We start from the raw sequence: 15,960 nt of genomic DNA, 5'->3' as shown, positions 1-15,960 counted from the left end.
GTTTAAAATGTGAGAAACCAGCCAGTGGGCAAAATGTCCTCATTTCTGGCACAGACAGAATTCTGTCTAAAAATGGGCAAGCTTGGATGCAGGCAGAGTCAACGGCCAAACTCTGCCAAGGCAGGGTAAGTAAGTCCTCAATAGTTCCTGTCTTGCAAATATGTCTGTCAGATATATTGAGCTAGAAGGCTGAAGACGATGCTCCAACATTATAAAGAATTTTGGGTGACTGTTCAGGCAGTAAATTGTCTCTCTAATTTTTTCACTTTGGAAACTGCTAACCTGCACTTTCAGTTCACTCAGGTAATTAAGTTTTATTCCTTCTCAAGTCTCTGATGAGGTTGAAGACCATATACTTTAGTCTTACAATTAAGCTTAGTTGGTTAGGGGTTAAGACTTTTTGGATCTAGGGAGATGTTTTAAGTTAACAGAAATGAGATATGATAGATAATAATTTTCATTCAGAATTTTAGACTTAACAAGTTAGGAAAGATGTTTACTTCAAGCTTGCCAAACACAAATAGCCAAAAGCTATGAATGTAACATTAATATAATTCCTGATTGTTTCGTGGTTCTTCCTGCTGTAGTTTATTTTATTTATGTGTACTAATATAAATATATATGTTAAAAGATATGTAATAAAAATAAAATTTAAAAATTAGTTATATCTATAACAGGTTTTATGTCATAATGTCTAAAAAATTGTTGTATTCCAATAGATAAACATACTGAAGCACTACCAGCTCCAATTTGCAAAGGCATCTCCAAGACAGTCCCCACCTCTGACAAATGTGTAACCTTAGAATCATGGTTTCCAGAATTAAGAAAAAAGCCCACCGTAATTATGAATATGAACCTATGGCATGGTGCATATATTTCAGTTCTCCAAACTCTGCAAAATGGAGCATACGAGCTACTGTATGACCTTTTCCCAAAACACCACCAAACAGTATCTGTATCTCTACTTTAGCATATACACGTTCACCCAGCAGTTGAATCTTGGCAGTTCACACAGTATCTTGTCCGATCATGCTGGCCGACAGCTGAAGACTTCCTATGCAGCCTCTCAATGAGCAGCCATTCTGCAGTTTCCCCTTGTGGACTTTCTTCAACTGCAACCACCTCCTTTGCTGTTATTTTAGGTCCCAGATTGGGTTTTTCTGAAAGTTCCCTATTTTGATTTCTCCAACCTCTGTTCTGTGGCTTATAACTTAGCATCTAATTTCTCAGCCTCTTCTTTCTCCAAGTCTGTCTTATCCTGATCTCTCCCAAAAAGGATATACAAAACCAAAATCAGCACTGAGAAAAGTATTTGTCTGCTAAGAGAAACAAATTCAAATGGATACAGAAGCACCGCGTCACTGTGCTTCCATCTTTTTCAACTTGGAAATACGTTTCTTTATCTCAAAAGCTCTCCCTAAAGACTTGACTTTCTTAGACCCAGCTTCCCTTCTAGACTTTACCAGTTCAGAGGCTTGTGGCTTCTCAGTCATCTCTAGCTGCTTCTTCCATGGAGTCGCTTTTCTTCTTTCTCCCTCACTGGACCCTGACCCCTCCCTGCCTTTGGGAAGTTATTGGGTCCACAAGTGTTTGCTTCCTTGGCTTGCAAGCGTCTCTTCTCTTCTTTTTCTTTTTTTATCTTTTCTTTTCTTTCTTTCTTTCCTTTTTGTTTGTTTTGTTCTTGGTTTGGTTTGGTTATTTTTGAGACAGTGTTTCTCTGTGTAGCCTTGGCTGGCTTAGACTCCCTTTGTAGACCAGGCTGGCCTGGAACTCAATGATCCACCTGCCTCTGCCTCCCATGTGCTGGGATTAAAGGTGTGACCACCATGCATCTCTTCTCAAAGGTGCTTTCCTGCCTTGACTTGGAAAGTCTGGCTTTGAGAAGCGGGCTTGTGTTAAAGAGCCACTTTCCCCCCTTAACCTAAAGAAAATGCCTCGCTGGGGTTTGTATGTATCAGTTTCAGTTCTCTTGCCTAGGGATGGAGGCCTTGCTGCTGGGGAGGCAAAGAGTCTCTGATGAGAAAGTTGTGAGTGCCTGCCTTAGGAACTGTGTTTCCTCTCTGAATGAACACAACTTAGAAACTGCTCTGTAGTTTTATTTTCTACATAAGTTCATGAGAGATTACTGTAAATTCTGTCCCACACTGGTATGCCAGTTGTTGAGGTTATTTTTACAAACCTGTATTTGTTCTCTTTTAACTCCGCGCTCACACAAATAATTGACTCATTTTTTGTTGTTGTTGTTTAAAAATGAGCTTCACAACACAATCTTGAGCAGTTTAAGCCTATCCCTCTGTGTTATTTTGTCTTACTCCCAGCAACATTTGCTCTTTCACTATACGCATAGATAGAAGGAGTACAGCATAATCTTCATCAGAGGCTTCATCCAGCAACAGATGGAGAGACCCACAGCCATACAGATTTCAGACGATCCTCTGGTAGAGGGGAGGAGGGACTGGAGGAGCTGGAAGGATCAAGGACATCATAAGAAAACACACAGTCAACTAACCTGGCCTTATAGGGGTTCACAGAGGCTGAACTGACAACCAGGGAGGCTGCATGGGTCTCACCCAGGCCCTCTGCATATGGCATATATGTTAGGGTTGTGTAGTCTTCCTATGGGACTCCTAACAGTGAGAGCAGGGGCTGTCTCTGGCTCTTTTCCCTGTTTGGGGGACCCTTTTCCTTCCACGGTGTTGCCTTCACCAGCCGTATTATGAGGGGAAGTGCCTAGTCTTGCTGCAAGTTGATATGTCATGTTTGGTTGATGTCCCTGAGAAGCCTGCCCTTTTCTGAGGGGGAAACTGTGGAGGAGGAGTGGACAGGGCGGAGTGGGAGACAGTACAGTTGCAATGTACTACATGAGAGAAGTTTTTTAAAGGACATCTGGAAAATGACTGAGATTCCAACATTGCTCTTCACCAAGCTCTTGTTTCCCTACACAGAAAGCACTACACATGCATCACCAAACCCAACAAGAGTTAATTTAGAGACATGTGAGAACTTTAATTTTTCTTTCAAGATCTTTTCAATGTTAAAAAAAAATTCCTTTTGACAGAAAAGTACAAATCTTGTAAATGAAATTTTGCTTAGACTTTCAAATAGGTTTATTTTTAATGGAGCTAATTAAAATTTTCTAGCAGCATGGTAAATCACAGACGAACACAGTAATTCACAGCAAGAACTTTGTTAACTATATCTATATACCTCTGGGAATCTTGACATATTTTCACAGAATTCAGCTGTATCAAGACAAATATTCAGGAAATGGTTTTTAAAGACATTGAAGATGATTGGCTTTCTGAAAAAGCGTTACCCTGATGTATTTTAACTCTTCCAGTTGCAGATATGTATACAATACATAACTATGTATACAATAAACTGAAAAGGATTTGAGATGTTGACTGTGACAAAGAGACTAGTTGGAAAGATAGCCATGGCTGTGTAAATCCAAAGAACAGTGGTACCTGGGCCATGTGCTATTTACTAACAAAAAATAAATGGAGTAACTAAATTATTCATTTTCATAATTCCACATGACTATTTCTCATAGTAAGCTTATCAATTTTTTTGCCTATGTTTTATGATTCTTCTTGGGAAGATATGAGCAAATAACTATTCATCCCAAATTAGGGTAGCAACAACATCCCAAAGAAACAATTCTACCCAAGCCTAGCTTATTGAACTAGTAAGGGTTTTTGTTTTGTTTTTGTTTTTGTCACTGAGATAGCACAGGTAACAACCCATGAGAGTTATATCCCTGGATATAACTGCATCTTTTAGAACTCCTTGTACAGTTAGTTAGCTGGTCCAAAAGTCTCTCAGCAACTGTTTTTTCCAACCTTGGATAGGGAACTTGCCAACCTATAAAGTTTCAGGAGCTTCCTGAACCTTGCAAGTCTCGTTTACTTCTTGAATCTTTAAGAGCCTTCCTCCTCCTAAGAAGGGCTATTTCAATTTGATAAGACATAGCCACATAATAGCCAGTTGGTTCATTAAATTATATGGTAAGAATATTAGAAAAATGGCTATTTTCATTTTCAGAACAGAAAACATGATTCAAAAGGCGGATTGTTTTTCGCGTACGAGTCACAGTTCACCTGCATACTCCTGGTTCTGACACCAGCACTGTTATCATTTATTACATTGGTCCTGGTTGGTTAAGAAAACTCAGACACTGATTAAGGCTTGGAAAACATGAGACAACATTTTATAAGCTGTCATCAAAACTGTACTTCTTAGCCCATTTAGGCTTCTATTGCAAAATATCCTAGAACGGATAATTTATAAGCAACAAAAATTTACTGCTCACTCTGTAACAATAGCAGATTTGACATCTAGTGAGGGCACATTTTCCCATATATGGTGCCTGCTTAGTTGTTTTCCTCATGTGGTAAAAGGGGCAACCAGGCTCCCTTGAACATTATTATAAAGTCATTAATTCCCTTCATGAGGGTTTTGTCTTCATGATCTAACCACTTCCTAAAAGGTAGAATTACAAACATGACCTTAGAGGCTAAAAGCTCCGAGTCTGTGGGAGCACAGACATTCAAGTCAGTGCTTGTTCGAAGCAGTGTTGTGTGAGCAGGGGCGAAGATGAGTGCTAGCGGACACCTTCCTGGCCAGAATTTGCTTCAGTCATATTCGGAGGCTTATTCATAAATGGCCTCCACTATATATAAGTCAGAGGTGTAAATGTCATCCTTAAATCACACCTCAAATGAAAGAAAAAAAAATACTATCAGTTCATCCAAGGGGCAGTGTTTGTTTTCACACCCTAGAAATGGATTGTTTTCTAACTCTAGAACTAGGTTTAATTTTAATTTCATTAATTTATTCAGATTACAAGTCAATTGTTATCACATCACTTGTATCCTCCCGCTCCTCCCTCCCTCCTGCTTTTACCCTATTCTCCTCCCCTAGGTCTAAGACCGAGGGGGACACTCCCCCTTCCCTCTCCCCGACTATATGGTCATAGGCTATCAAGTCTCATCTTGGTAGCCTGCTTATTCTTTGAGTGCCACCAGGCCTCCCCACCAAGGGGCACCAGAGTTCATGTCAGAGTCAGTCCCCGATCTCCACATAATTGTGGAGAATGTCCTGTCCATTGGGTAGATCAGGGTAGGTGTTTGATGACAAGCCTTGGATTTTGTTTCACAATGTTGGGGTTGGAACCCAGGGCCTTTAACATGCTAGGCAAGGACTTCACCAAACTCTAGATTTAACACCAGTGTTAGTCTGACAATAACCCAAATGGAGAAAAAAAAAAATAGGACTTCCACAGAATTTCTAACCGGCCCTATAGAGAGAGATTTCATCGGCCTCTAAGTTCTACAGTCCTCATGACCCACTTATCACGGAGTTCTCTAGGAAGTCAGGTTTGAAGTCCATTCACACACCCACTCAGTTCAGACACAACTACCCACAGCAACAGCTGTCTTATGAGATGCCAGGTGGTCAGCATTTCCTCCACTGCTGTCAAGAGAATTCTTCAGGTTTTCAAGACCGGTTGACAAGCACCTCCCCTGGAAAGCTTCCTTCCAGAGGTCATCCACCTCTGAGGAGAAAGGAAACACCTTTAGTCCTATAGTCTGAAATGCAACATTGAGTCATTGTCTTAATTTATGCTAAGTGTATCCCTTAGGCCTTCCTTTTCCCAACAATGTAAGTAAGCACATTCAGAAAGAACTTACCCACATGATCTCAAGAAGGAACATTTTCAGCACCTACTGCATGACATGGATTACACAACCCATTTTATTTACATCATTTCATTTAACCCCTAAAAATATTCACACATGAGGGAAATGATGAGAGAACTGAAGCAGCATTTTTATCAACTGATCAGCCCAGCAAATGAACAATTCATTTTATAAAACTACCCCACAATAAATGATTTAAAGGTGAGTGAGGATAAGAGGTGGCTTACAGTGTTACACACATTTTGCATATATGACCCTCGGGTATGATTGTACCAGCTACTCATGTTGGCTCCCAAACTTGTTCTTGCCAATTATGCCTGTCATTTCAACAGTGACATTTAATAAAAATGAATAAACCAAAGACACAGAGGTATGAGATATAATAGTAACTCAGTAGGATGCTTTGCATAGATAAAGCAAAACATGATTTCATTTATGTAAAACTCTTGAGAGTCAAGTACTTCCAATGACAGATGAGTATTTGCCTGGAGATGGGATATTAACAGGCAAGAAAATAATTCTTGGTGCTGACTAATGTGCCCAAAGCCATCTCTATGTTGATAAATTCACAGATATATGCATCTGTTAAAGCTTAAGAAATTATGTGTCAATTATTCTTTCATCGAGTAGAATAAATGCCCTATCCTAAGCATTACCATAAACATTTGAATTCAAATCAGTTATACAGAGTGACTTTTTATATGTGCTATGGCATGTTTGTGGAGGTCAGAGGATTGAACTCAGGTAATCAGGCCTGATAGCAAGTAGCCCTATCAGCTGTACCATTTTGCAGGACTTCAGACATGTTTAAGACTACTCCTGGCCTGGCATGGTGGTACATACCTTTAATCCCAGCACTCGAGAGGCAGAGGCAGGCAGATCACTCTGAGTTGGAGGCCAGCCTGGTCTACAAAGTGAGTATAGGACAGCCAAAGCTGCACAGAGAAACCCTGTCTTTGTTTTGAAAAAGCAAAACAACAACAACAAAAAAAGACTATTTCCTGCGTGGCTCTCAAAACATGAGAAATAGTAAACCTAACAGAATCTACCTAGATTCCTACTGATGATTTTGCTTTCATTCCCTATTTAGTACAACAACTTTGGCTGTTTTGCTCTGGTGTAGCTAATCTGGGTTCATTTATGTTGTTGACTAAGGGCTTGCTCCTTTGTGTTGCTTGGTGCTCTTGTGGATACTATGTTGTTGATTTTTTGTTTTTATTTTTTCCCATTTTTCTGTCGATGGGCACTTGGGTGTCTTCTGCTTGGGATTATTACAAAATTGCTAATTCCATTTTTTTTTTTTTTTACTAAATATATAAGTAAAATAGCTAGAGTACAGGTGAGGCCTAACTATAAAATTGTTTCCCATCAACAATACTCTAGCAGTCAAGTCATTTTACATCTTGGCCAGAACTTGGTATTCTTAGATTTTTTTCATTTTAGAGCATGCAGGGGATGTGAGTTATCTCACTGTGGCTTTAAATTGCATTTTCTTGATGACCAATTATGTCTAGAATCTCATGTGTGTTTTTTGTTGTTGTTGTTGTTGTTGTTGTTGTTGCTTTCCTTTTGAAAAACTTTAAAAATTTTTCTACCATCACCTTTATTTTTGCATAAATATGTTGTTTTATGATCCACTCTTCAAATTGTCTCATTTAAGAGTGAACAGCTAATAAATTTCATTTTAAAATACAGCAATATTAAAATACCACAGGAAAATAAAGACTCCTGAGTTTAGACTTCCTTACTATGAAATTACTCTTCTAACTTCTGTAGTGTCAATTCTCAGTGAACCAAGATGGCCTCTTTATGTTCAACAATCCTCTTGCCCTGATCCTGTTCGGACAGTTTCTCTCCTGTGTACAGTACCACAGTCTCTAGAGAAGGAAGGAGCCTTACGAGGGTCCCCTCATTGAGCCCGTATTTGTTGTCTCCGGGCATACTTTCTCATAGCAATAGCCACGGAGGACACGTTTCTGCTTCAAGTGACCACATTCAGGGCAAACATCTATATTGCTTTTCATTTTAATAAACTTCCAAGGGTTTCTTCTCCTACACAGATTAATTTCAATGGTTCATCTGTTTTTGGGCACTGCCATGCAAAAGATACAATCCAAAAAGCTGGACTTCTCATTTCCACTGTTGTCATGTGCTAGCTCTGTGAGGATGGGTGGGCCGCAGACTACCTTCAAAGGCATAAGCCCAGTGTTACCAAGTGCTTTCCATATGATAGGATGAAAGAGGAGAGCTGAAGTGGCCTGAAGAGAAAATGATCAGAAATGCTGTTGCCCACTGAGGACAGACAGGCTGTTACTGCTCTGCTACAGTTGCCGTTGCAGCAGCTCCCAGCACCTCCGGAGCAGTCAGGGTCCCGCTGGCCATGGAAGCAGCAGCAGCAGCAGTGTGGGAGCCATGTTCCTCATAGGCTACCTACACAGGTCATTGTGTTCTGGAAATATTTTTAACTCTAAGAATATCCTCCTATGTCTCTACTATTGTTTCTTACCAAACAACCCCATTTCTCAAAAAATTCCAACAAAATCTAGTAACACATTAAATTTCTAAAATTTTATTAACACACACCTTTCACATACAGAAATCCTCTAACACCACACATGATTCCATAACCCAAATGCTTCAATTTTATCAACATTCTTTAAGTATTTACATTGGCTTCCCTCAACAAAAGTGCAATCCAAGACATCTATCTTGACAAGAAATCTTTATAGACAACATATTTTTGAGCTGGTTTTTATGGTGTCTGTTCATTGCATTTTCTTTCAATTACTTGGAAAGATAATAAAGTCAACAAGGTATGTAAATGAATTAGGTTAGACAGCATCCTGTTATGGGAACCATACCTTAAACAAAAGTGCTTTCTCCTCACCCGTTCCCCAATCTCCCAACTAAAATTACTCAATAACTCCTTCAAAGATTTGAACAGAAAACCAAACAGGTTAGAAAATAGGCACCGAGCAGACTGCACAGTCAGCCCTGGTATCGTAAAAGGACATGGAGAACTCAGAAAGGTAGCTATGGTAGTCTAGCATGTTATGGGTCAATCTGTTAAGTTGTAGCATTCAAACATATAATATTCTTTATCAGTTAATTTTCTGCAAAAAGGTATGAAATTTTCTTCTATTTAGGAAAATGAACCCCTTAACAAAAATTAAGGATGTTGGAGGAACTTCTTTGTAATTAGAGAACAATCTGCTCATGTCTCCATTTCATGGCACAACATCTACCTTTAAAGGTATAAGCCCAGTGTTACCAAGTGCTTTCCATATGATCAGATGAAAGAGGAGAGCTAAGTTGCCTAAAGAGAAAACGATCAGAAATTAGCTTCTCTAAAAAACTAAAGCAGTTTTACTTGCTCAAAGTATGGAACTCTTTAAAAATAAATGACTGGAAATGTTAAAGTAGATAAAACTCACTTTAAATTATTAGTCAATCTGAAAACCATGAATTTAAACATTACTCATCAGAAAAGCAGAAGTTAGAGCTCCTGGATGACTGAAACCCTTTAATATCCAAAGTACAACAAAAATGATCTCTCTTGCCATATCCCAATTCTAATCAAAGTGTTCAGGCAACATCTGGTGAAAACAAAATGGTCAGCAGATTTCCAGAGTAAGATTTGCCTTTATAGCAAGTATTGTATACTCAATTGGATTTTATTCTCAAATATGCCAACTTTTCCTTTCCAGACAAAAAAGCAAGTAACACCCTAAAAGGCAAAGGGCAGGGCCATCTACAGCTCTCACTTCAGCATCAGCACAGCATCAAAAGCAAATTGTCCAATTATAGCCAAACCTCTTCATTTTGGGGGCAGATACTAATCTAAGGAACACGAATAGAATGTGGCTTACAGTTCCACGGAGTTTCTATTTTAACCTAAGAACTCACTGGGTACAATGAATAGGTTGGCTTCAGAACAGTAAGATAATGAAGTTTTACTAGAAAATGTCAATGTGTTAAAGAACAGCACTATGAGCATTTTATATATTTCAAAAATCAGAAACAAATGCCAAATGTAGAATCTTAATAGAAACTTTTTAAACTTGGGTACACAACAGATTCATTGGGAAAGAGCTAGTTCATAATTACAGCTTTGTGCATCAAAGACAAATTTGCAAGTACTATGTCATATAGACCTCATGTAGTTACATTAAACACCATCTGACCAATAATGATTTCTGCCTGTCCTAGGCAATTTGAACATTTGCAGATGTGAAAGTTTTCAGATCATCAAACACCAAACCGGAAGCAACAAACCAACTGATGAAGAACATTAACCCAAATATGAAGAGTTTTAGTTGGTACACAGGTTTTTAATGTTATATTTTCAAACAAAACATCAAGCACTTCAGCAGTAAAACTTAAAACTCTTTGGCAATAATGGTTAGACAATTTTGAAAAGAAACCCATCCTTGGGGAGGATGTGACATAAACCAATTAAGTGATATAAAATATTTACATGAACCCCCAAATTTGCCTATTCATAAAAAGATTATTTTTAGTATTCCTTTAATATATCATTCTGTATCATACTTGAAATTACCAAATTCCTCATAAGAATTAATTCTCTAATTATAATTTACAAGGGATGTTTTGAGCACATTTAAGTCTCCACGTTCTACTGAACAGAGGTTGGCTTTGGGATACTTGATGTTCTGCATGTGACTTTTTTTTTTTTAATCAACAGTAAGGGATCGTGGGAATCTTTAGGATGATCTATTTTCAGATATGCTGTTTGCATGACTGCTTCTAAAAATGAATATACTTTTAAAAGAATAAAAACTAATTTTCATCATTCTAACAAACTTCCCCTTCCTTCTTCAGGTCAACTCTGATTTTAGAAACTCAGTATTAAATGGGTTAATGTGGCACTAGCTATAATGAGAAGGAAGTGTGGCATGGCCAGTCTATAGCACAGCAGCTAGGCTAGAGGTTTACCTGTGAGCAGATCTGGATACCAAGCAGCACTTTAGCAACGCAATCTGTAAATGATGCCCACCAAAGCCGCAGAATGTGCAGATTTTCTGTAGATTCTCTAACCAACCTTTAGGATTTGAATAACCAAGTTCTGCCTTGAGTCAGTGTGCATCATTTCCAAATTCACTTCACAAGGCCTAAAATATTTGCAACAGTGACAGCTTTCAAGTGTTGTATAATTTAGATAGTCTTTCCAGTATACTCTCAAATCATCTTTCAGGGGGAGTGAATTGCACTTCAGCCTGTGCTGAAGAACAGAGCCCAGATAGCATATATAGTATTGGCTCTCCAGGCTCATTTACATTCACTTGTCATTTATTTTTCCCAAAGCCCAGAGATGTAACAATGAGTCTCAAGAAAGTTAACATATTAGTAAAAGCTCCCTCCCAGCTCCTATCACATCTTTAGTTTAGCCACAGAATCCTACCTTAAATGGTACCCATCTTTTCTACTACCTAAGAATTCCACCAGATATTCTGTATGAGACTGAAACTCTACCAAAATCTGCACAGTTTTGCACCTGGGCTTGAGTCTTAACCACACACTGACATTTGGGAATCAAGACAGGGCAAGGGGCAGCCCCCGTTTTAGTGGCACAAATGTACAAAGTAAACTCTGCTTTAAATTAGAAAAGAAATTAATGTCACAGAATGTTCTCCTATAAAAGATATGTAGTAAAGTAATAATATCAATAAAATAGCTATTACTAAAGCAAAGCTTTCATCAATAAGCTTCGAGAACTTTGAAGGAGGAGAATGGCTTCACGAAATGGTAGTCCAGGTTCCCACAGTGTGGACACTGCTGGACATTGCTGTACTCAGAGAAGTACTGCATCCCGATCCGTACGTCGATCACAGGCTTGCCACAATGCTTGCAGTTCAGACGGGCCTGGGGGAAAAGACAGCATGAACCACTTTGCTACTGGTTTTACAACACTAGTCAAAAGCCATCTAGTCAAAATGCTGGGCACTGACAGATATTCAGTGAACAGCTCCATCATCAGCAGAATCAAGGCATGCACATCTAAGATACATATTTTGGCATTCATCCTCCTCCTAAAGATTACAGTATCTCAGCTTCTTTCCTAATATGAGGCACCTACTAGTAAGAAAATTCTAAACTGTACCAACTACACATCTCTACCAAAGTTACCTAACCATAATCACCTATCCTCTGGATTTTAAGCAAGTGGCTAAAACTGGCTCCCTGTACTATATAAAAAAGCTTTCCTGAAGAGTCCAGGTTTATTTCAAACATTCATATACACTTTTATTTGAGTCTATGTAACACTGCTTTCGTTTATGTAAAAATAAAATTTCCCTAAAAGATCCAAACAAAATCAGCAGCCCAGGCAGGAGTGCTGTGTGCATTCTGAGACTTCTGGAATTCACTAGCACATGCCGCATTCACCTGGGCCCTGGCACCTAATAGCGCAACCCTGTAGCCATTCAGCAACAGATCTGGGAGTGAAGTGGGTAGGCAGAAATCACAGATTAAACAGTCAATTTAGATCCTTTCTTAAAGTGTTCTAACACATTTGTTCTCCCAGCACTCCTGTGAGGGAGTAACCTGCATCCGGATGATGGAAAGGGGTGCACAGCGACAAACACCATGCCAAGGAAACACAACAGCTGGGGTGTAAACCAAATGTGCTCCAGGGCACATCTCACCTACACACGAACCACCATTCGATAACCTCAAATGAACTCCTTTTTAATTACCTCATCCCTGAGTCTGGAGTGAAGTTCTCTCTAACCTGTTATTCCTTCCTGATAACCAATTACTGCTTTTTGGCTCAGACTTTATCTAAAGACTACCCTGGATTCCTTAGTACTACCTACAACCTATAGCCTCATGGTGAATATTTCCAATTGATTAATAATGAGTAATTATAAATAGTTATTAAATAGGTTTTACATTTCAGTTGGGGGCCAGAAAATATAGTCTTGGCACATATCATTTACAGAATAAATACACAGTGTTGACTAAAGGGCTGGTGGGCAGGATGCCATTGTGTATTCCTCTCTGAAGATATAGCAATCTCATGGCCTTTCAAAATGTAGTAGAAAGAACACCAGAATAGGAATCACATGTCTTAGTAACAACTGTGACACAAGTTGTGTAGACCTGGGCAAGACATTAAAAACTTGAGTCACTTGTTATAAGCACCCATTCAAAAGACTGAATGAGCTCTGCAAGGTCCCATGCAATACTGAAGCACCACGAGTTTTAATGTGATCCAAACCTTTGTTCTCTTCCTCATTTCCTTAATTACAAGGCTAAGCCTCCTGCTTTATCATATATGTGCAGAGAAAGGCACCACTTCCTTTGGTTTCTCTCATCTTAGGAATGGACACTCAGGTACAGTGGTAACCATAAAACATGCCACTGAGTAACTAGAAGATTATGGTAACTCATTTCCAAGGCTAACTGCGAATTTGGAAATCTGGTGAGAACAGTAGAAGAGCAGAAAACTACTCAACCTTATCCAAAACCAAAAGACAAAAAAAAAAAAAGAAGGCTGTCCACTTTGCTCATGAGCAGATTACTCTTCCAGAAAGTACTAGAATGGAGAGAGAGAGAGAGAGAGAGAGAGAGAGAGAGAGAGAGAGAGAGAGAGAGAGAGCACAAGCAAGAAAGAACGTGCTGAACTACTATCTCTGCCAGTCTGTGAACCAACAACTAAGCCTGTGTCATCTACTAAGCAAACTGACACTAGAAAAATATTTTAAAAATCAAATTACAGTGGCAATGATACAAACCTTGTTTATAACTGAAAGTGCAATATTCATTATTTGTAAAGGATACAGGCTGACACAACCCTAGCAGAAAACTTTGTTACCCAAAAATGCCCATCAGGGGATTATGTAACTAGTTCCTCCTTAAGCACACAGAATACTAAATTCAGGTATTGGAGATTTTTATCTTCTTGGTTTCTATACCTTATTTAATGGGGTTTTGTGTCAGCACCTCTCTCCTTTCCTTTTGACAGCTACACTTTAGGTGCTCCCTAAGAGTCAAGGGGCAACGTTACTGCTTCTAGAACTTTAAGAATTACAAATCTTTCTGGTCAGCCCGGCACAACTTAAGATAGAGATGCTAGGGTTTTGGCAACAGCTCACAAAAAGAAAGAAGAAAGTTTTGACTGTTCTAGAAAGAAAACTTTCCATTTCAGTTTAAATTATAACTTTTTGCTATAAATGCAGTACAAATTAATTACACAAAATGAGAAAATTGCAGGCAAACAAAATGAAAAATAATGAAGCTATGCATAAAAAGCTAAGCCCCAGGAAAATTGATTGGCTATAGAGCTCAGCAGAGAAAAAGAAACACTGTTTTTTGCTGTTTCAAATGGAAACAAGATGGTCTAGATGAAAAAATCCTCCATGTCTACTACTGCATACAACCCTTTGACTTCATAGTATTCTACCTCAAGGTAACAACTCAGGCACCTGAATTCTTTACTCTCAGAAGCACATCCACCAAACCCTCCTGCCTGCCTCAAAGTAACCACAAGGCCACTTTTAACTCTCTAAGTTAACTTGGTGACAAAAGCCTGAAGTTACCCACCGTACCCTCACTTCTATTGATACCAACCTGACAGCAGGGAGAGGCAGCCAGGATGTCATAGGTGTACATGGTGCCCAGCTGGTGCCAGCTGCCATCCCATCGTGACTTGCACTTGATGCAGATGATCTTGTGAACCCCTTCTAGGCAGTCCACACAAACTGCATACAGATGCATGAGTCTTCCTGCACGCAGAAAACACAAGGCTGAGGGTGGCTATGATGGAAAGCAACTTTATCTCCAGCGGTGATAAAAAGCTCATCATCAACAAAAAGCAAACATTTTATTGTATGAATAAATATAAAAAGCAAGATATATATCACGCATCCCTAAGCTGTCCTGTTAGGATAACAACAAATGATTGCTATCAATTTGACAAATTCAAATTTATTCACAATACACTTGCTTCAATTTACTTTTCTAGAATGTGCTGCTCAGCTTACATTATCTGTCCATCCACATCCAAAAAACAAACTCACATGCTCATAACTAGCCTGTAATAACCAGGATTCTCTACAGTATATGTGTGACATACAGTGAACCAAAATGAACAAATAACATTAGTCTGATGAGCCATAACCCACAAATTTCATCCAAAAATACTGGCCTTGGCACTGACGGCCCAGAATTTTACAGCAGCCACAATTACTATGTTAACTGTCTTCATTCCCAAAACTACTCAGCTATCACCACAGCTAATTTAGGCAGTGGAATTATATATTAGTTTTGGTATGTTAGAAGTCTAATATATTATTTACTAGGCTTTTAAAAGTCACCACCTCATTCCTTCACTGTTTATCCAGGACTGTTTATAAAGGAAAGAGGTCATCCAAATATATGAAAGACTAAGGGTTCAAATAATTAGTCAGCATGTGCAGGATCATACTAGGCAATATTTTACAGCAACACTGCTAAGAACAGGGTGCACTCTAGAACACTGCATGGTGCCTTCCCATCCAGAATATGCTGCTAACTGCCAAAAGTCGGACTAAGGGTTTTTACCATTTACTTCCAAATACCAGCTCTCTCTTCCTTTTTCAGTGCAAAGACACCTAATAGCCCTTAGAGAGAAGCTTTTCATTCCTTTTGTTTACATGGCTCTTTTCTTCCTTGAGAGCACAAGCCACACCTCAAGCATCCTTGTCACCTCAGTATCCAGCACAATGTCAGCAATGTGAAAAGTTCTGTGGGCTGAGTGAATGGATGGAACATGGTAACCACCAAAGACACTATAAACTGTGGGATGGGAGCTCTGCCTAAACCAGGAAAACTGGGAATAGCTTCTTGCAATACTACCAACCTATGTTCTAAGAGTGAAAACAAGGTTTCACATGCCATACCCACTGAGTGCCTGGGACCAAACCCAGAAGTCAATTCAATTATCTATGAGCCACTGGAACACTTCATTTCTATTCTCCTCCTTAGTCCTATTCAATACAATGCTCAACGGATGCATCAGTGCTGCTAGTGGAAGTTAACACCAGGCACAGAAGGTGCTGGTAACAATGGCTGTAATGATGAAGACAAGTAATGCTTGCTGTGCACTTACCAAGGGTCTGCCCTGTGCTGTGAGTGCTCCATCCACCGTTTTATTTAACTCTTGTTGCAATGCTACAAAGGATTCATGATTGTTATTCCCATTTCAAACAGGAAGGACAGAAGCTTAAACAGCTTAGGTACCTTTGTGAGCTTACAA

The 15,960-nt window shown here is 39.1% G+C and overlaps 1 protein-coding gene and 1 pseudogene across 2 annotated transcripts in view; both read right to left on the bottom strand.

Moving 5' to 3' along the window:
- Nucleotides 1-690: 690 nt before the first annotated feature.
- On the bottom strand, nucleotides 691-8,136 carry LOC311595163 (large ribosomal subunit protein bL32m-like; annotated as a pseudogene). Its single transcript has 2 exons — nucleotides 8,017-8,136; nucleotides 691-7,950 (listed from the first exon to the last, which is right to left on the bottom strand). The product of its transcript is annotated as a large ribosomal subunit protein bL32m-like (transcript).
- Nucleotides 8,137-8,255: 119 nt separating this feature from the next.
- Nucleotides 8,256-15,960, bottom strand: part of HECA (hdc homolog, cell cycle regulator) — a 45,489-nt gene continuing 37,784 nt past the window's right edge. The window contains exons 3-4 of the mRNA XM_084777596.1: nucleotides 14,295-14,449; nucleotides 8,256-11,585 (exon numbers count right to left, since the gene is read on the bottom strand). Coding sequence (XP_084633722.1) covers nucleotides 11,421-11,585; nucleotides 14,295-14,449 — 320 coding nt within the window. The 3' untranslated portion in view covers nucleotides 8,256-11,420. The remainder of the gene's footprint in view (nucleotides 11,586-14,294; nucleotides 14,450-15,960) is intronic.

This window comes from Acomys minous (assembly GCF_964271855.1).
Source record: "Acomys minous genome assembly, chromosome: 3".
Lineage (NCBI taxonomy): Eukaryota > Metazoa > Chordata > Mammalia > Rodentia > Muridae > Acomys > Acomys minous.
Note: the sequence above shows the minus strand (reverse complement) of the source record. Positions and strands in the feature narration are given on the sequence as shown.